General features: G+C 34.6%; 1 protein-coding gene and 1 pseudogene across 1 annotated transcript; both read right to left on the reverse strand.

Annotated features, from left to right (window-relative positions):
- Window positions 1–273: 273 nt before the first annotated feature.
- On the reverse strand, window positions 274–19,142 carry LOC136808991 (uncharacterized). The gene is made up of 6 exons (XM_067065568.1): window positions 18,961–19,142; window positions 12,458–12,623; window positions 5,278–5,455; window positions 2,573–2,750; window positions 1,530–2,042; window positions 274–771 (listed from the first exon to the last, which is right to left on the reverse strand). Exons 1-6 carry the CDS (start codon window positions 18,973–18,975, stop codon window positions 478–480), a joined length of 1,344 nt encoding a protein of 447 aa, XP_066921669.1. The 5' UTR covers window positions 18,976–19,142; the 3' UTR covers window positions 274–477.
- On the reverse strand, window positions 10,255–11,759 carry LOC136809024 (uncharacterized; annotated as a pseudogene).
- Window positions 19,143–20,949: the final 1,807 nt, after the last annotated feature.

A 20,949-nucleotide genomic window follows, 5' to 3' on the forward strand; every position in this document is an offset into this window, starting at 1 on the left:
AGTCATAAGCAAAAATTATTGGAATGACAAAAAATAATCACTGCATTCCAACGTTGAAAAATGTTGATAAAATTTGTTGCAAACTTATTGAGAAAATAAAAAATTTGAGAATAATTCTCTTCTTTTCAGAATTACAAATAATGTTCAAGCTCTATCGATCCTTTACTGAAGTAATTCAAAGAAATAAAACTGTGACGGAATACTGTCGGATTTTTTGTACCAATTTTGCAATACAGGCGGCAACAAAGCTCACTTCAAAGACACAATAGAAGATAGATGTCCAGTCGTTTTTTATTACATACGTGCACAGGAATTACGTAATCTGCAAAATTTAATTACGTTTCTGCGCCAAAGTACATATCTGCGTATTACAGGAGTCCTGAATTGAAGTCCTTATGAAATTATATGTGCTACGTCTATAATATATTATAGATCCATTATAACTTGTTGCTTTAATGACATCAACGATTTACTGATTTAAATGATGAAAAGTTTTGTCATGAAAATCATAAACAAAATAGTGAAATAGTTGATTTTGAAACTGAAATCACCAGACGCAACATAAAACGAATCTGGCGCTTTATTTGAGTTCTCCACAGTGACGCTCCTTCCATTGCATTGATAATCAATACAAATGCTCGCCTTTGTTGGCCATAAGGTCTTTGTTTTGATCGAGATACTTCCATTTTTAAATTCGTCAATGAATTTCTGTGTAATGGGTGTTAAGCGCACTGTATGTGGTGTCAATGGGTTGTCTGCTTCAAGATTGGCCTGAAATATGAATTTTAATGAATCTTTTTTATGAACGATTATAGCTTCAAATACTTCCAAATACATTTAAGACACTCTCTAACGACGTTTTACTATTTGATACGCTCAATAATTCGATGACATTCCAATTCCCCTTGAAAATAGAATTAGTGACCGAAGTGCAGTGGTAAAGCATCCGGCTACATTGGGCAAGGTCGTGCGTTCAATTCCCGGCTGGGTTGTATGAAAGACTTCGTATGTGGTATATGATGCCTCTCAGTTTGATATGCTTAGTTATTAAGAGTAGAATCAAGTGTAAGTGGATGCACATAGATTAAGAGAATGGTCAAGGGTAAGTGGTGCAATCAAGGGAGATAGAGTGTAAATGTCACACTGTAGCCGATGACATCAATAAAAATGGATTTTTTGGACCATTTTATGGAGGTTGATCGGCAAAATTCTTAGGAACGAACCAATTTTTGTTATCTATTTTTCATGATCTTTCAAATAAAAGAGTTGCGATGTTTGCGGGTTTGTACTCAAAGTGGACCTCGTAACTTTTAACTATTTTGAATCGATTGTAGGTATTGTCTGGTGGTACTAGGACACATAAGGAACCGATAAGCAAAATTTCAGCCACAGACTAAGATCAGAGCTAATTCTAGAAGGCTAAAAGAAAAGTTGATCCCTTATCGAAAGCTCTATATTTCTGTGTCTGGTTTTAAAAACTCCGATGCTCTCTTAAGAAAATTGGGTTACATAAAACTCGGTAGTGTTACCTTATCGAAGAGGAAGATCTTAACCACGGTTTTTGACGATGAGGATTCTTTGGGTGAAAAGAATGGATAGAAAACCAAATCTCTATCACGATCATCACGTGTACGCAAAGGGTTGTCATAAAAACTTTGAATCAATTCCTGACCGACTCGATAACCAATCATATCATCTGTTTCATCTTTTCCTCGATTGTGATTTGCTGATGGTAGAAGAACAACTTCGATCACTTTAGTGTATTCGAAATGTTTTTCAGGATTCTTGCAATGCGTTGATGTGAAAGTGACTGTGCTAAAAGCGTGGAAACCTTCATTGAAACCGTTAAATGATTCTCCTAGCTCAGTAGCTATTCTCCACAACTCTCTCCAAGGAAGATCACACATCGAAACAGCTTTGGTTCCTTGATGACATCCCGGGAGACCAAGTAAGCAACACATTTGTAGGTTGACAGTATGAATATGTATACCACCACATTCAATCAATTTGTCAGCCTTGATATGGTCATTCAGGTATTGGCTCTAGAAATGAAATTTTAAAATGCTATTGCCAAAAAGCTGAGGAATAGGAAACGTTTTAGTATTAGCCTATTTCATAGAACTCTTCTACTTCTTTTCTACGTCTCTAGAAACTGTATTGAAATAAAATCTACAACACTGCATTGCCTGCAGATTGCGCCACCATGAAACACCGTGTAGCAGCAATATTGTAGTTAGTTCTTTATTCCTTGATTTTTTCACTCGTTAACATAGATTGGGCTTTTCCAGAAAAAAAACGTATCCCCGCAGTTGAGGAGGTTCATTTCCGTTTCAAGGGGGTAAGGTTTGATATGAAGCGGAATTACATAGGGAGATACAAAAATCTGTCAAAAATAATTGGAATTTCATGGGGGTAGCTTTTTAAATTATATTAAAATTCAGAATTCCAGAGGGGTTTAAACCTGAAATTGCCTGGAATTTCAATGGGTTGCAGCATTTCCAGCCACAGAGGGGTGGATCTCCTCAACAGGGGGTATACGGTTTGTTCTGGAAATGCCCGATTAATTTTGTACCTTCAAACATTTTTTTGTGTTATTCAACCAGTCTTTAGCTGAAGACGATAATTCTTGTTTCCTTGTAAAATGGTTATCTGTAAGCTTGCAAAGAGCTTTGTTGAATGCAATGTCTCTTTCGGTTGCTGTATTTTCACAGTTGAGATATTTCCCAATGCACTGGTCATACCAATGGCACCTATAAGATCATATTTCAAGGTCATGTAACCAGCGTTTTACAAAGACATTAGAACCCAAGTCCAACTGGAAAGTTTTGTGGAAATTTCGTCACCGTTGAGAAAAAACCTTTAATTCAAGGCTCAGAAACTCTTTTCTGAGCATGGAATTAAAGGTTTTTTCTCAACTTTTTCTTCAACTTTGACCTCATCCCCATTAAAAAAAAAACAAACTCTAAAACCATCTCCATCATCCCAATCGGGATTTTAATAGAAATTTTATTCCCCATTGTGGGAAATTGTTCTAACTTGAAGTCATACAGGGGTTTATATTATAGTCAATAAGGATTAGAGCACAGAGAAATATCAAAGCTGTTAGTGGCTGTAGAGAGGTGCAGCAGCAATAAAGACGAATAATACGACAACACTCAATCCATCGTAAAAAAAATCCCTTCTTCGCTTTTAATCCTTTTGCAATTCGTTGTGAATATCTATTTTTGATAAAAATGGGCGTATTTTCAGGGCTATTTTCAGCTAATTTCTGGATCATTCTTGATTTTAAATCCAAGCGAATTAAAAAATTCTAAGTGGAGTCTCCATAACTCAAACGCGCACGGGGATAGGAAAACTTATTCGAGTTTAGGAGACATTCGAGTTTAGGAGACATTCGAGTTTAGGAGACATTCGAGTTATAGAGTTATATAGTTAAAGCATAGTATAAAAAGCCGCGGCTGGAATATGTACCGCATTGTCTTTTCAGTTAATTGCTGTCCCAACTCTGTCTCTGAGCTTTATAAGAACATCAAGATGCTCATTTTTATTATTGGTAGATAGTTTTTGAAATTTTGCTCTTATTTTGCTTCTTAAAAAGTTTTCTTTTGCTAGATATCTTTGAATCTGTACACAATAGAGCACTTGAACTAATTTTGGAATATTTTAGGGGTATTTTGTGGAAACAATAGTTTTTCGCCAAAATTGAGATTATAAGAACTATATTCAAGATGACAACTTTCCTGTCAGTTTGAATGAAAAATTTGAAGGTGCTGGCTTGAAATTCTGACAGTATTATCTTGATGTACTTTTTCATTGATTTCTACAATAATTTCACTGAAATATTGAGAAGGCATTCGAGGCACTTTATTAATTTTTGAGTTCTTTCAGTCCAGCCATTTTGTGCTTGTTTAAATTTCTTATTGTTGATCTTTCCTTTACAATGATTATAAAGTTCAAATGTATTATTGAGGGCATATAATTAATGTCCAAAACGCACTGAGACGTGAGTATTAATGACAAACCAATAAAATTTACCATTAAAGATGCTACATTACTGATTTCTTGATCAACAAATAGTCATCAAATACGACAGAGATAGAACAACAGAAATTCAGATGTTATCATTCCAGCCGTGACTTTCTTATACTATGGTTAAATAGACTCTGCTGCGCATAGATGAGTCCAATTACAGGACCAAGTCCTAGAGGTTTCTTAGAATGATTTTTCGTCCCTAGTCTACAGTATGACTTTTCAAAACTTCTCAGACATTGATTTTAATTGTCCGATTCAGAATAAAATAATTATAACACACCTTCAGGAATTATGTCCTGAATGAGAAAATGAAAATGGCGTTTTCTGAAGAGGAAACTCCCGAGTCGATCACTTCAAATTTTCCCCACATTAAACTTTCAGCCGATTTCCTAATCATTAATAGTTTAATCGTTATATAGGAAGCAAACATAGGAAAAATACCCGGTAAATTCCGGAAAATATAAGTTTGTGTTCCTTGTATGTGTTTGAGCTAAGAGACTCCACTGTGTTGAACCCAATCATCAAAAATCATTCAAACAATTCAAGTCTGATAGTAATGGTGAACAAAATAAGGGACAGCCGAAATTTCAAAACAAAAAATTATAGTAAGGTATCATTCTTGACGAAGACTTTTCAGTTTATTTTTATAAACTTGACACAAATTTTAAATATAGAATTTTTGACTGAAGATCGTAACGAAAGGTTGCGTGAAACTTTGAGTATCAAACAATACACTCTTCTCGAGATGCATAACTTTATTGTTGTCCTCGTTTTCAAGCAGATTTCATTGCTATAAAATTACATATTCGCAATGATAATTGTGGTGTTTACACCTCATTAGGCATTTTGAATTTCATGTTCTTTTGTTTTAGAGATAATACTTCCTTTGGGAATTTAAATTGATTTGAATATGTAATTTTATAGCAATGAAATCTGTATGAAAACGAGGACAGCAATAAATTTATTCATCTCGAGAAGAGGGTATTCTAATCTCGACTTCAAGTCTTCAATAGAACTTTTCATAAATTACGTCACGAACATCACTTTCCTCGTTTTAAAATTATTGCCATGGTGATTAACTCCCAGCGGGTTTTATTACAACTACCTTATATTCAGTAAAAAATCCTTTAATGTCTTAAGGGACATAATCACCATGGTAATTGTTTGCATACGAGGCAAGTGATATTCGTGACGTAATTTGTGAAACGGTATATTTATTGTGTAGTTAAGTATCATTAAATTTACCCAGTGTCATTATCTTTAGAACACCAATCTGCAAGTTGTTTCACAGCTGGCTGCTGGTATATATTACATCGACAATCACTGCTGACTGAACCAGAATTTTTGCCGTATTTCTCCACCTCGCACTGATACCAACAATATTTTACACCAGATGTTGGAGATCTCGTACACCAATGTTTCCCTGTAAAATAAGTGCTACATTTTGTATTTCCCCACGGAACTCTCAGTCCTTTGTGTCTCTATGATCATTAACCTATCAATTATATAGCAATTATCTCGTTTTATATTCTTAAAGCAATTATCTTTTATACGAATCCCTAGACGTTTGTATTTCTTTTGTAGTATAGTCATTGCTCATTGTTTCTAGTTTTTTTTCAATGCCAGATTTTTCACTATATATTTTTGATCTATCTGTATGGAATTAGTTCAACAATGGGTGGTTTTTCACTGAGACTGTCTGGCGAAAATCGATTAGCTGAAACAAAGAAAATTGATGGGAAAGCATTACTGACTCCCAAAACAGTTGTCAAAGCGTTTACAACCCTTTGAATTTGAAGAAAACTTTATTAAAAATCATCAACTCGCATATCAAGGGATTTAGAATTACAGCCTTCTAATGAACATTTTCTGTGATAAGATTCCTCGTCTTTTGTATCAAATCAATACAGATGAAAGTTTGCTCTTCAACTTTATCGGGAAAGAAAACATTTTTCCCATATGACCAAACTTTTACAAAAGAATCCCTCTGCACATTCTGCTACTTTTATGGCAACCAATTTATTTATGCTGCCTTTTTCGCTTAATTGGTCATTAAGCCAAGAGAGGTCTACCTCTGGGTGTTTTTCCACTGACAAAATCAAGCTAATATACTTAATGAAATAGTTGTTAAACTGTGAAAAGGTTAATTCTATAGTTCGTAAAAAGAAATGAAAAGAAGCATGCAACACGATAATGGTTTCTTTTCAGAGGAGGGCTTTAATTCCCACATCAATATCAGGCTTTGATCGTAAAATCTTTTGTAACTTCATACATGCCCCTGAGCAAGTTTTAGTGGATTAGCAATAAATAGGACAATTTCTTTCACTGAAGTGTCATATGTATGCATATGTTCGAAGATGGATCAAAGAGCAGCATATCAAGATTTTTTGGTATACTTTCATCAAAAATATGGCTATATTCGACCTCCTTCTTTTGAAGAGTGGGTGTACAATCATTCTTATCCACAACTAATTGGAAGTCACAGGCATCAGGCTCCCAACCAAACATTTTTTCAACAACTGAATACACAAGGTCAACAAATGAATTCTCAGAAAAGGCAGGAACGGCAGCAAGAACCACATCAGGGCGAACGCTGTACCTGGACCGCCGGAGAATCCGACATGTTGGTGTCAATGTGGAGAAACAACTACGGTAAAATCTTGAATGACGCATTTTACAACAACGTAGCACAATCAATAAGCCAAAGTGGACCGAAAATTAAGACAGCTCAGCAATGCCGAACAAAAATTAAAAACTTAAAGGAAGCATACAAACAAGGCCAAAGAGCATAACAACCATCAAACTGGGGGAGATCTTCAAACGAGTCCCTATTATGAGGTATTCGATGAAGTTTTAAGTGACCGTGATCCGCACAGACTGCCTTATGTTTTCCAAGTTGGCATTAATCAAAAAGGTGAGAAGTTACCATCTTATAAGTTTTCTACCTAAACCCCTTCTTTACCATAGAGGTTTTGCACTTCAGAAAAAAATCACAACTTTTCTGCCGACGGCTTACGCATGCGGAATTTATTTCGGCGAGATAATGAAATTTCTAAATTTGGCGAGGATTTATTTTGGTAACGAAATTGTAAATTCGACGAAACGATCTATAAACTTAGATTTGACCGGAAACCCCTTAACCCTATTATTATCAGGCTTTTTTGGATTTTGTATTCTCAAGGGGGGGTGTTTTCCACCAGCCCCGGGGGGGCACTCGATCTGAAAACGACCATACGTTCGGCCCAAAATTTGGCTTCTAAAATCGGACCCTTACAGTGCAGTGAATTTCCATGAAAAATCATACCCTTACAGTGCACTTGTTCAAAATTTCACGCCCGTAAGGGCGAAAATTTTTGCAATTTTCCAAGAAAATGTAGAATTTTTCGTCCAAAATGGACCAATTTTGTGCAAATTTTACCAAAAAATTGACTCTTTATCACAATTCCCTACCCTTACAGTGCAGTTCAGTGAAGTTTTGTAATTTCCTACCCTTACAGTGCACTAGCTGAACTATGAAAAATCTACCCTTAAGGGCCGAACGTCTGGTAAGTAATTTACCTTGAGTGCCCCCCCCGGGCCACCAGCCTTGCATAACTTTTGATCTAGAAAAGGTATGGACTTGAAGTTTGGCACAAATGTTCTCTACTATAAAAGGAGTCCATATAAAAAAATTTGGGTTGATGACGTCATCATAAAGATGATGACGTCATCACAAAGTTTCATAATTATCGCTTACCAATGAAAAAGTACTATTCAATAAAATAGCAGTTAAAGTTGAACGAATGGAGATTTTTCAATTCTGTTTTGAAATTCTAAAAGCCAAATAGAATATCTTTAACATATTTGCCGGTTTTTAACATACGAATAAAATCGAGGTTTAAAATCCATGCAGAAAATGAGTAAATCTTTTCATAAAACAATGACGTCATTTTTGATGACATCAGCAGTTTTTGAAAAGTTTTAAAATATTTTTTAAAATTTATCATTGACACCTAGAACCTATCAAAATTTGAAGTCAGTTGGATGCCTAGATCTAAAGTTATGCTAAATTTAAGATTTTGGGATTTTACAGGGTTTTAGCTGGATTTTATGATATGCCTGCACAAAAAAGTCATAAAACCTGATCTGGTCGGTGTATAATTGTAAAATTTGGTATACATGCTGCTAATAGAATTATATTAAAAGTCAAAAACTTTCAGAGTGTTAAAAAAAATTTTCAGTGAGCTATTAGCAAAAGAGTGCCAGCCTGGTGGAAAACACCCCCCCCCCCCTGATAAAAATAGGGTTAAGGTAGCCTCTGTCAAACAAAAAAGTTATCCCGTGGGTACCTTCAGTTCCCAACCTCTACGGACTATACACAGTTTATTTTTTATAAGAATTACATAAATTGAGATGAGCCTATGAATATTCTTAAATGATTCTTAAATTTTCAAGGTCGACTTTTTGAATTTTTTTTCAAGATCTACATCGATTTTACTTACACAAGGTATTTTATCGTTATAAAGGATTATGTAAAAATTGGGAAATTCATGTTAGTGGATTGACACTGAGGTACCTTTGAAGAATAGATTCTCGCTGATTATAAAATTATTTGAGGCTGAGAGTGATTCTTAACTAATTCTTAAAATTCTTAAGATTTTGAGCCTCATGATTCTTATAAAAAGAATTCTTATAAAAAATAAACAGTGTATCTGTGAAATGGAAGAGGATCCCAGAGCTCTAGTGCTGTCAAATACTGTTGGAAAGACAAACATTTTGAAAATAGGTAGACGTCAATGTGAAGATTATAAATTTCTTTTTGAAAACAATGTGAAAAGGTACAAAAATGTAGAAATGTTAACTTTACGATGTACTGAGAAGGAAAGTCATTTGTTAAGAGAGTATTGTCTTTTTTTAAACTTGAAAAACAAAAAATATTTACAAAAGGTGTCATTTTTATTCGTTTCAGGTCTTCAATCATCTAGATCTACATCCATCGGACCATCAACACTTCAGACTACACCTACAACAACAAATAATGGACCAAGCAACCCAACTGGACCCATTCTAGCCACTGGCAGATCCCAAACTAATCATGTAACGATTATATCTCAAACCAACTCTACCCAGACCGCAACTGGACAAAATAAAACAACAACTACAACGAGAGCCAGCGAAGGTACAACTCACACAACCACAACTAGAGCCAACCAGGCCATAAGTTCCACTGGACCAAATCAAACAATTACAACAACAGCAACAACAGCCGCTCCATCTTCACAAGCAAATCAAGTGATCCCACCTTCAAGGGAGCAATCCAGCAAAATATTTTCAGAAGTAGTGGGACAAAACGTAAATCTAGTGAGACTGTAACCTCACTAAAAACTCTAGTTGAGGAGTCTGATAAAAGAACTGAGACCTTCTTTACAAAAATGGTGGAGCTTCAACAGAAATTCGAAGAAACACAAAAAGAGAAAGAGATGAAATTTTTGTTAGAATTAGCTAAAGTTATGAAAGATAAATAAAAACATATGATAAAAACTAATTTGCTTTTTCATAATTTAAAGAACTAAAGTTTATTCCAAAAGTTCTGGCAGTCCGCACATTTTGGTCAATTCCTCTTGAAGGAAAAAAGATATAATCAAAAGTAATACCTCGCTGAAAAGATAATTCTAAGTGGAAGATTATAAAATTTTTAAAATTTTCGAAAAATTCGAAAATGAAAATGAAAAATGAAGAAGAAAAAAATGAAGATTTTTTCTACTTGTTTAAAATATTTCAATTTATCTTTTTCTGAAACTTTGAACTTCGCTGATTTCGAATATGTATTCAGATTTGTCTTATCTTTCTTTGACCAAAAGCTACAGTCCTCCGAAGTGGGTCCATTTAGCCTGTTTTTGCCCATTTTTGACCGTTTTAAGCCTACTTTGCAGAGAGCTGTAGCGTTTGATCGAAGAAAGATGTGAAAAATCGGAATACATATTTGAAATCAGCGAAGTTCCAAGTTTCAGAAAAAGATAAATTGAAATATTTTAAACAAGTAGAAAAAATCTTCATTTTTTTCTTCTTCATTTTTCATTTTCACTTTTGGATCTTTCGAAAATTTTTAAAAGTTTCTAATCTTCCACTCAGAATTATCTTTTCAACGAGGTATTACTTTTGATTATATCTTTTTCCTTCAAGAGGAATTGACCAAAATGTGTGGACTGCCAGAACTTTTGGAATAAACTATAGGATATAGAACTAAAATGTATCTAAATATCGGGTTAGGAGATCTCTTTGTTGATCGAATGTTTGTAAATTATTTATTGGGTTAACATATTGAGGATTACGATTCCTCAAGTCTCTAATTATTTGTTGCAATAACACATTATCATCTTGATCAAGTTCTTCATTGTTTTTCTGACATATGTTATGTAGGACACAGCAGATGCCGTAATAATAGCCGGAATGTGTTGAATTCCTTGCTCTAGTGCCTTTAAAAGACATCTCCATCTGACTTTAAGCATTCCAAAACCTCGTTCGACAACTGATCTGCTTTGAGAAATAATCCTGTTGTATTTTCTTTCTTCACGTGTTAGTTGTCTGTGACGCGTGTATGGTTTAACTATCCATTGCAAAGGTTGATATGCACTATCACCCAATAAAAAAAACGGTTTCACTGTATATCCCATTACTTGACATGACGGTTCATTCAGAATAGAACCGTTGTTTGCATTGTGGAATAATGAGGTGTTACGTAAAACTCTTGCATCGTGCATACAGCCCGGAAATCCAGTAGCCACATCTAAGAACATAAGTTTCCCCCCAACAACTGCTTGTGTATTTATTGAATAATACTGTTTCCTACAAAAGTAATCGTCTTTGTTTGGAATTGATGGGCATGTAATTTCTATGTGTGTTCCATCAATGCACCCCACCACTTGGGGAATGACAGTTCCAGTCATATTCTTGAACTTGAGAATTTCCAATGAGGTTTCAACTTCTGTAGTGGGAAACCTTATATAATGTCCAGACATTATTTTTAGGGTGTAGCAAAATTCTAACAATATCACATGTACACTCTTAATTCCGACTCCGAAGGCTTTTGCCACTACTCTGTAACTATTACCAGTAGATAAACGCCAAATAGCAACTGCAACCCGTTTTTCAAGAGGAATGGCGTCACGTAACATTGTGTTCTGTCGTATCATGGGCCGTGTTACTATGTTAATGATTTCTTGAAATGTTTGTGGACTAACACGGAATTCCTTTTTAAATAATTCAGCAGCAATTTGATTATTTCGTATCGCCCAAAGATTCCTAAACCAGTTTTGATCATAACAGGTCATCCAATATCTCCTTTGAGCCATTCTTGAGGAGAGAAGAAATAATATCAGTTGGGTTTTCAGTTTACTACGTCTGTAGTAAAAGTACAAGTTTTGTAAAAAATTTCGCCGACGCCTTTCTCTATTGCCTTGAAAAACTTTACTTGCTGCGTACATTGTTAAAACATTCTCCATTTTTGTCACAGAACTGTCATAACAGGCTTCCAAAGACAAGTTTTCGGTTACTGAGGAAGAGTTATTAAATAGTTGCTACGCAAAATTTCACGAATAAAACAATGGGAGATTAACGATATTTCAATTTGGTTTAACTTTCAATGGATAGAGTTTGTGTTTCCAACATAATCGGGATTTATTTAATTGATTCTTTTGTTGTCGAGTTAACGACTTCGGATTATCCTTCTCTAATCTGTCAGTGGAAAAACACCCTCTCTCTTGGAGAACAAAAGGTTTAATGACCAATTTTCGTTAAATCTGGAATATTAATATGAAGCGATCAAAATCTGATGTTAAGCACGAATCTTCATTGTATATTTTTTACAACCCTTAAGGTCTTGTTAGACGATAACATTCGGTAACATTTTTGTGTAACATTTTCTAAAAATAGCAAATGTTGTACAAAATGTTACCGTGTAACATCGATTAACATTCAGAAACATTCAAATGTTAACGAATGTTACGCGCAGATAGCAAATCAAAAAAAAATGATTTGCTCTCATGGTTAACATTTTGAATCAAAGGATGCCGCCATTTAAAGGGAATTTAAAATGATACTTCAAGTGCACACGTGTTTTTTCGCCGATTTTTCTCTCTTTTTTAATAAAAAAAATCAAATGTTAAGGTCGTGTTAGACGGTAACATTTTTGTGTAACATTTGCTAACATTTCTAAAATTAGAAGATTTCAAAAATGTGCTCAAGAAATGTTAACAAGGGATCGGGATTATATGAGGACTAGGTTAAAAATTAAACAAAATGAGCTTTGGAGTTATAAGGTCTAGTGCTAATCTAGGGCCGGCGTAAAAGGGGCTGATAAGGTAGTCACGAATCAGTGAGTCATGATGCTCGTGACTTTCCTACCAATGTATGACCTCTAGCTCTAAATATAAAAAGTACAGGTCACCTTTTGATCGTTCAAGAACTTCTTCATTTGTCAAACAAGTAGCCCATTGGTACTGGCTATAAGTGTTAAATTTTATACATTGTCTCAAACCACCAGGGCCAACATGTGTGAAACAAGCATCCGATTCGTTGATCACCAAGGTGACGATTGCAATCATCAAAATCACCTAAAGAAAAAGCAAGATGATATGTTATGTCTGCTAGGGTCAATATTTTTGCGTAGATATCCCAGTAGTCTAGGTCCCTGGCGGAAGGAGGGGTACTTAGATTCCAAAATTTTCTCAAAATTTTTACATTTTTTTCCTAAATTCCCCAAAAAAGGTACGCTACGAGGGACTGATTTTTTCTATTTTGCTGGCTTTGCAACCCCTGCATGGGACTCACGGAGGTGAAGAAGGTACCCTGAGCAGTAGCACATCCCCTTCCCTTTTTTGCCCAAGTAAACCCCCTCTTGATCTAAGTCTTTTACAGTCTTTTGATTAATTTCTAGAGATAAACGGCCAGTTGGCTCAGATGTATGCACTTTGAACGTTCTTTAGGTAGGATATTTGAACCAGGTCACTAAAAGTTTGTTAGGTCAGAAGCTTAACCAAGGCCACCGAACCTTTTCGCCACTTTTACTAAGCTAGTATGAAATAAAGATTTATATTATAGCTTTCACACAAAAGATTTGAATTCGACAAAATCCAAAAATTTAACAATTAGAAACGTGTTACGCAATGAGGTCCATTAAACCATTGGTTTATAATCTATAATTGCCTATAATATCAATACGTCATTCCTCCTTGCATCCACCGACTTGTCATGATGAAAGGGGTTGTGAAGTCTCGCCAAGTCAACAGCATTTTCAGACAATCTGGTCTCTCAGAGCCCAGTTGGGGGTACTGCCCTTGCCGACCGAAGGGGTGCTCCGCTGAGGTTCGAAAAATGGACCCTACGTTGGAGTCGTTTTTTTAAATATTTTGCCGAAATTTGCGAAAAAAGTGACCTGGAGCTAAAATTCCAAAATTTTCTAAAATTTTCTACTTTTTTCCCAAATTTTCCAAAAAAGGCACCCTACGAGGAACTGGTTTTTCTACTTTGGTGTATTGCGACCCTACCCGGGACTCGTGGAGGTTAAAAAAAGGTACCCTGACTAGCGGCACATCCCCTGTAACCCTTTTTGCCCCAGTACCCCCCCCCATCGGGCCTTATAGGGACAGAATATAGAATTTACAATAGCGAGGTTAAGCAAGAAGCTATCTATTACGTACGGAATCTATTACGTGAGTTTTTCGCGGGCTAGAGCCCAAATCTCAAGGCTAACTCTGTCCCGTGAAATTTGACCTGTACGTCGTATTTTGGGGAGTGGATCTATTGCGCGAAATTCTCCAATCTCACGTAATAGATATCGATTAGGATATAAGCATGATCCACGGGAAATTTATCTTATGGAGATTGGGCTGAATCGTTTAGGATAAAAAATCACCCGAAAAAAATGTAAACAGAAATGAAACTTTGGTAAATTTTTTTGATTTCTGACAAGTTTGAGCTCAGAAAACTAAAAACAGAAGAAATTTTTTGAATCTCATCTATGGAAACTATGATGCATACAAACAAAGTGAAAGGATTTATTGCACAAAAGAAGGTCAATGTGTAACTGTAATAAAATAATCTTTGCTAACTTTTTTATCAAAACAAAACAAACAGAAGTGTCTTTCTGGTTCTTTTGTTTTTCTTCTCTTTTTTATCTTGTTTTATATATGCTCTGAAAGTCCAAATACATCCAAAGTAACCATTACAATGAACAGCATGTAACCATATTTCTTTTTCATGTTTTTCAGTGTTTCTGTGGTGCCACCATCAAGTGCGAAGAAGCCAAAGTTATAATATGTCAAAACAAAGCAGCAAACACGAGAAAAAGACTGCTCTGCCAAGCCCAAAGAAATTTACGCCTCCACCTGCAAAAGCATAACAGAAGAAATCTTTATTTACTCTTATAAAAATTGACGTTACAGTTTTTGACAACTTTTTTTTCTGACAACGCGAGAGCTGACATCAGTGCTGGAGGCTTTTGGGTTCGTGGACAACGAGCATTTTTTGATGTAAAGGTATTCAACGCCTATGCTCTGAGATACACAGCCCAAAGTCTCAAAAGCGCTTTTGCGTCAAACGAACGGGAAAAAAAGAGAAACTACAACGAACGAATTATCAAAGTTGATCATGGATCATTCACTCCGTTGATATTTTCCATGAATGGTGGAATGGGTGTAGAGGCTGAGCACTTCTTTGGAGCGCTAGCTAATCTACTAGCTGATAAGACAGATTCTCACGCGTCTCAAACCAAAAATTGGATCAGAACAAAAATTTCGTTTGCTTTAACGAGATCCGTCGTAACATGTATACGCGGCACACGAACACTAAAACCAAACCTTAGGTTTGATGAGATTGACTTATTAAATAATAATATTTTGAAATGTTAGCTTTTCATAGATTTTAGTACTTAATTTTTTCACCGTATTGACCATTGCTTTTGTTTATGCTTTTGAGTTTGGCATGACCCGCTAGGTTGTGCTATTTCGACAGTTTTTCGATTCAGTTTTCAGTTTTGTTTGTGTCATGATTTCAATTTTTTTTTCTTTATTTAACTTTGAATTTCCTAGCTCTACGTATTTTAAGCAATTTATATATTGTAACGTTTTAATTTAATATTTAATTACTATATTCTTGAAAAAAAAAAAAAAAAAAAACAGTTTTTGACATCAAACAAATCCGGGGGTTCTGACGTAGATTTTTGACGTCAAAAAATTAGAAGTTGCAAATTTTTTAATTTTTCCTTCCTCTTGTTTATTACACTGCTTCCTGTGTATAATGTTTTCAGACATAAATTTGATATTTTTGAATCACTGAATCTGTCCTCTTTTAAGAAATACCAAACTTGCTTAGATTTGTAAGTTTGTAAAAACGTTTGAAGCGATAATGTAAAGGTTACTTTTTTTATATGTTTTTGAAAATTTGACAAACTTTAAGAGAGCAGGAACGATACAAGTCGAGTAGCTTTCAATTTCCCACCCCTCTAGAGAGAAAGTTTAGCCCTTTCTCTTTTCAACGGTGTATAAATTTATGTATCGATTAAGATAATTTCCATCGACTTTTTTGCCCTAAAGATAGGCACTGTCACTCTGACGAAAAAAAAATAAAGGCTGATAAATTCTGACGTTAATGACAAAAATGATGACAGAGATTTAAGTATATTTGGGCAATTTTCCCACCCATCGCAAGTGAAAGAGGATAAAAAATGCTAAAAAATGATATATAAAAAAGTACAGGTTGTAATCCAATTTCCATCGATTTATTTGCCTTGAAGTTATATCTTTTTTCAAATGCTGTAACGTCAATTTTTAACTTCACGTTTCAATGGAAGCGCAATTTCGAAAAAGAAATCCCTTTATTTTACAAATCACCGACACATATCTACTCATTCTCTTTAGCATTTTTTACCTCCAAAATAAATAAAACTTACTGGTTATCCTTGGGAGTTTTTGATGTCCAAAAATGAATCACCATTAATAAAAACAAGTTTAGATAAATAAAGGCTCCCATCGAAAACTGAATTTCGAAGGGAGGAAAGTCTGTAGTGAAAACTGAAGCAAACAAAGCATTCCATTTCCATACATACATACCTCTTACAACCATATCTCAATGTAATAAATTTTATAACTTTCTGTTTTCAAAGTCTTTTCAAAATATGAATAAGATCACAATATTTTAGGCTTTAATTTTTAGAAAATGTTTTCTTCTCAAAACCAAACTCACAAATGAATTCAATGTTTTGATTGCAACATTTTCGAATCTTTCGAATGCGTGACGCAATTTGATTGGTAGAAAATAGAACTCGCGCGAAAAACAGTGCAACGACTTCATTTTATAGATGACAAAAATTGCAACATCAATTCTGCGCGATGGTAATGCCAATGGTGAAGCATTCATATAGAAATTCAGCTAAATAAGGATAACATATCTGAACACTATGCTCTTACAGATTACTTTTTTGTTTATAGATAAAGCCGTAATTTTTGATTGGTACCTATGTAAACTAGGAATTAAGTTATGAAATTATATATTTTTTTGCAATGTTAAGTCATGATATTTATATGATCATTGAAATGATAAGTCATAGACATATTTTTGTTTACTAAAATGTTGAATAATAGTAAAAGTAATAGAATAACACCCCTGTCTCTGTGCCCCAGTGGTTGTGAAACATCCAGTGGGGTGGGATGTGAAAAATCTGAAATTCACTGGGGTGCAAGATATTTCCCGAAAAATTGAGTGGGGTGACCAATTTTTTCTTGATTATCACTGGGGTGAAGAAAATCTTTCTGAAAGTTTATTCTGGTATGCTAAGTAGAGTAGCTAGCAGTGCTAGTCAAATGTTAAATTATAAAATGTAGTGCGGAGTCGTTGTTACACTATCTGAGGCTACTGATAGGGAATATATTTTTCAACTGCGTTGAAACTGTGAGGTATAAGACTTTTAATCATAAAAACACGAAACATCGTCCATTACTAACAATAGGGCAATATACCTCGATCGGGAGACGAATCCCGTTTGGGAGACGTCACCCGAAGGGGAAACGATTTTGCAAGAGCGACATTCATTCAACGTCCATACAACGTCAATCTTGAAGTGAAAAAGGGGGGAAATTGGGGCAAAAGGGGAAGCTAAAAATGGATCAATGGAAAGATAAATGAATTTATCAACTTTTGACCGAATGATTTTAAAATTGACCGACAAAATTTTAAAATATTCTACTTTGAAAATTTTTCATAAGCTTTTCCAAGCAAGAATATTTTTACGCGAATTCACGCAGCCAGTATCACAACAGAGTTTGATGCAGGGTTGTCTCCCAATCAGGAGACTTTGCCCTAATTAACTGCATAAATTAAAAGAATTTTCTCATATACTCATATTTGTATGTTCTTTGGATAAAGTAAAAGCGGAGTATGTAAGGACATTTCTCTGAAAGTAATGGAGACTATATGAACTTAATTTTAAAAAGATGTAGTGACTAAGGAGGCGCAACCATTGTTTGCACCGACGAGGAAAATTCTTGATTTTTGACTCTCTTGTGTAGGCTAAAATCACTCCTTTATTACGAATTTTGCAACTTTGAAAAATTAAAAAAAAAACAATTTCAACATATTTATTTATGTCCTATCAAAGTTTTCATGCTTCATTTTTATTTAACCCAGCAACTTGCATATTCATCAATTTTTCTCTAGTCATCAAGTCTACCTGAAGGTCATCATTATTTTCGCTTCTGATTTACGAACTTGAATGATCGACCCACGACCGACCTATTTTTTGAGAAAAGCTTGACTGAAAAACGGAAACGCATTTTGCTCTAGACAGGAGACCCGTCGTGTGTTTTTTTATAATTTGATGTACACAAGACGGGTTTGAGCTGTGAGTCCAATATTGGACTCACATTTTTTACAGTGGGAAATTCGAATTTAGCGCTGTCCTCACTTACTAAAATAAAAACCAAATTCCAAAAGTTGCGCTTTCTCTAAGAAAGTGTGACCAGTAAAAGAATAACAAAATTTGATTGGCTATGTTTTCAACCGTTATTAGGATCTGAGAAATTCAAACTCTCAACCCATACCATGCTATACATTTCGCCATCAGTTTATCAAAGAAGAAATCATAGCATGGATTCCCAGGCTAATTTTGCTCTTGCCTTTTTTTTAAAGATAAGGACTTTCATACATATTGGATATATTCTAGACCATCTGTTTAGATCATAACTTGCTACTACTTTTGACGACGCAGTGATATGGACAATTATACAGTTTTGATTGCGATCGAAGCGAGCAAAAAAATTGAGCATTTCGTTAATTCAAAAAGTGGATTCTATAAGAGAAGGGGAAATTCTAGTGGGGTGAACCTTTTGATGTGAGAATTCTACTGGGGTACGTCAAAATCATAAAATTTTGAGTGGGGTATGTGCGGATTCTTCGTATCTTTCAATGGGGTCATTTTCAGTTACAGTGTTCCAGTGGGGTGAGTGATTTATCTACTGGGGTGAAAAAATGGGTGATTTTTGGGAATATTTTTCACTGGGGTGACGAGTGGGGTGGATCCCACTGGGTCACAGAGGCAGGGGTGTAGAATACTCTGACGATATGCTTGTCTAGATTTAATTTTTGTGAAAAACATTTGTCTTGGGAAAAAACTAAGTAGATTAAAATTGAAAGCAAGGGGATTTTATAGACCAAGCCACTAACAAGAAAACTGGAAAAGAAAAAACGAAGAAGAAAATTTTAGAAGTTGGGGCCGAAAGTGAGATACGGAAAAATTAACATTAGATCGCCTTTTTTGCTTAACCTCTTTTTTCTCTATGCCGTGAAGCTTTAGGAATCAGGCTAAAACGGTTCGGATCCAGTCTAAAAACTCACGTAATAGATTCCGTACGTAATAGATAGCTTCTTGCTTAACCTCGCTAATAGCAATTTACTTACCTTGATCATTCCCATTTCAATCAATATCTTGTGTATCCAATAATGTTGAGCAGATTGGAGATCAAAAACGAATTTTACACAAAATTCTCTCAAGAAAAAATAAAACTTTTATAGCAAGTCAAATTTGTTTTATGAAGTCTTTTTCCTTACTTACTTACAGTCTGTTCTTGCCTCTCTATGTTGATACGCTCATTGACCGCCACAAACCTTATTTAAATGATTTTAAACGATTTAGTGACATTGTCTTTGTCATGGGAGGTAATTTGCTTCATCATATTAAGAAACCAGCTGTGGTCTCATTTTTTCTATTGTCTTTGATCAAGGAAGTGTAATCTTAACATTTTGGAATCCCCTTACATTTTGCTAATTTCGCTAGCGAAAGTATTTCAATCGGTTTTCTGTTTTCGCGGTGGTAGTGCTAAAAATTAACACTCGGAACTCGCTCTTCGTGTTCATAGTGTTCCACATATTCTTCTAGAACATTCTAGAATATTCTATAGATGGACTCACGCACAAAGATGAGTGTAACCAAGGGTATGTAAACATTCCTCGTGAAAGTTTTTTAATGGCTGCTTGAAGTTAAAGTCTATTCACGATAAGTGTGCACTCTTTTTTCTTTTACCTATAACTTTAGAAGGAATTCTTCAATCTTTATAAAATTGGTATCATTGGAAAGATATTAGTGAGTGGAACAATTTGAAATAAAAAAGTCTTTAAAAAAATACTAAAAACGAAGATGAAAATGAAGAAGAAAAAAATGAAGATCTTGTAGAAAAGTGCCATAACTTTCATTTTCACTGGAGAGATTCTTTAATCTTAGGAGATTATCACTGTGAAGAAATTTCATAAAAATATTTATTCAATATAAAGATATGATACAAAGTTGATAAGTGATTGACCCCAAAAAACAGCAAAAAACTGCAGAAAACAGCGTTTTTAGACGTCAATCAGCTTATAACTTTGTTTGATATCTTTTGACTGAATGGTTATTTTTGAGAATTTTTTTCACAGTGATGACGTTCGATGATTAAGGATTCACTTCAGTGAAAATGATAGTTATAGCACTTTTCTACAAGATCTTCATTTTTTTCTTCTTCATTTTCATATTTATTTTTATAATCTTCTTAAAGTTTTTTTTATTTCAAATTGTTCCACTCACTAATATCTTTCCAATGATACCAAATTTATAAAGATTGAAGAATTCCTTCAAAAGTTATAGGTAAATGAAAAAAGAGTGCACACTTATCGTGAATAGACTTTAACACTTTTGTACACTTAGCTGCTGCCGGGCTGCTGTATATATTTTTACTACTTATGTTTTCTGGTAACTTGTAGAGTATTTAAAGAGGTTTATCATTCGTTTACTACTTAGTGTTTTATGTTCGTGTAGTTAGTGAATGCACCAATAAATTTTACAGTGCTCAGTAGTATAATAGGTAAATGAAGAGTTTTTTTTAGCAATTAGTCATAGTTATTGATAGTGAGAGGAATAGACTGTTTCGCCATTTATGTCATTTATATGCAAGCAGTCATTTTTCATACAAATCATAGATTACCGAGAGACAGATTTAATTTATATACATAGCTTTGCATATAAACCATAAACGATGTCATTTTCCAAATGGTTTATCTTTTTTCAAAATATGATTTGTATGAAAAATGGCTTGTTGGTCCTACTTGCATATAAATGACATAGATGGTGAAAAGGTCTATTGGCTGTGTCAAATAGTCTGTTTTACTAAGTGATTTTTAGAAGAAATATTCAATACGCAATCAATAACTTATTCCAATTAATGACCAATCAAAAACCAATAGGTACAGGTTGGATATCCATTACTAATTAAGTTGTTTTGGAGAACGCGACGGCCAATTGAATAACTAATTACTCCATAAGAGTTACCTAGAGACAAGAAAATTTATCACGTTTTTATTGGCTTAGGGAAAGTAATGTATGTTGAGTAATTTGTTACCGTCAACTGTTCCAACTTG

The sequence above is a fragment of the Clytia hemisphaerica genome, unplaced genomic scaffold, assembly GCF_902728285.1.
Source record: "Clytia hemisphaerica strain Z4C2 unplaced genomic scaffold, Clytia hemisphaerica genome assembly, whole genome shotgun sequence".
Lineage (NCBI taxonomy): Eukaryota > Metazoa > Cnidaria > Hydrozoa > Leptothecata > Clytiidae > Clytia > Clytia hemisphaerica.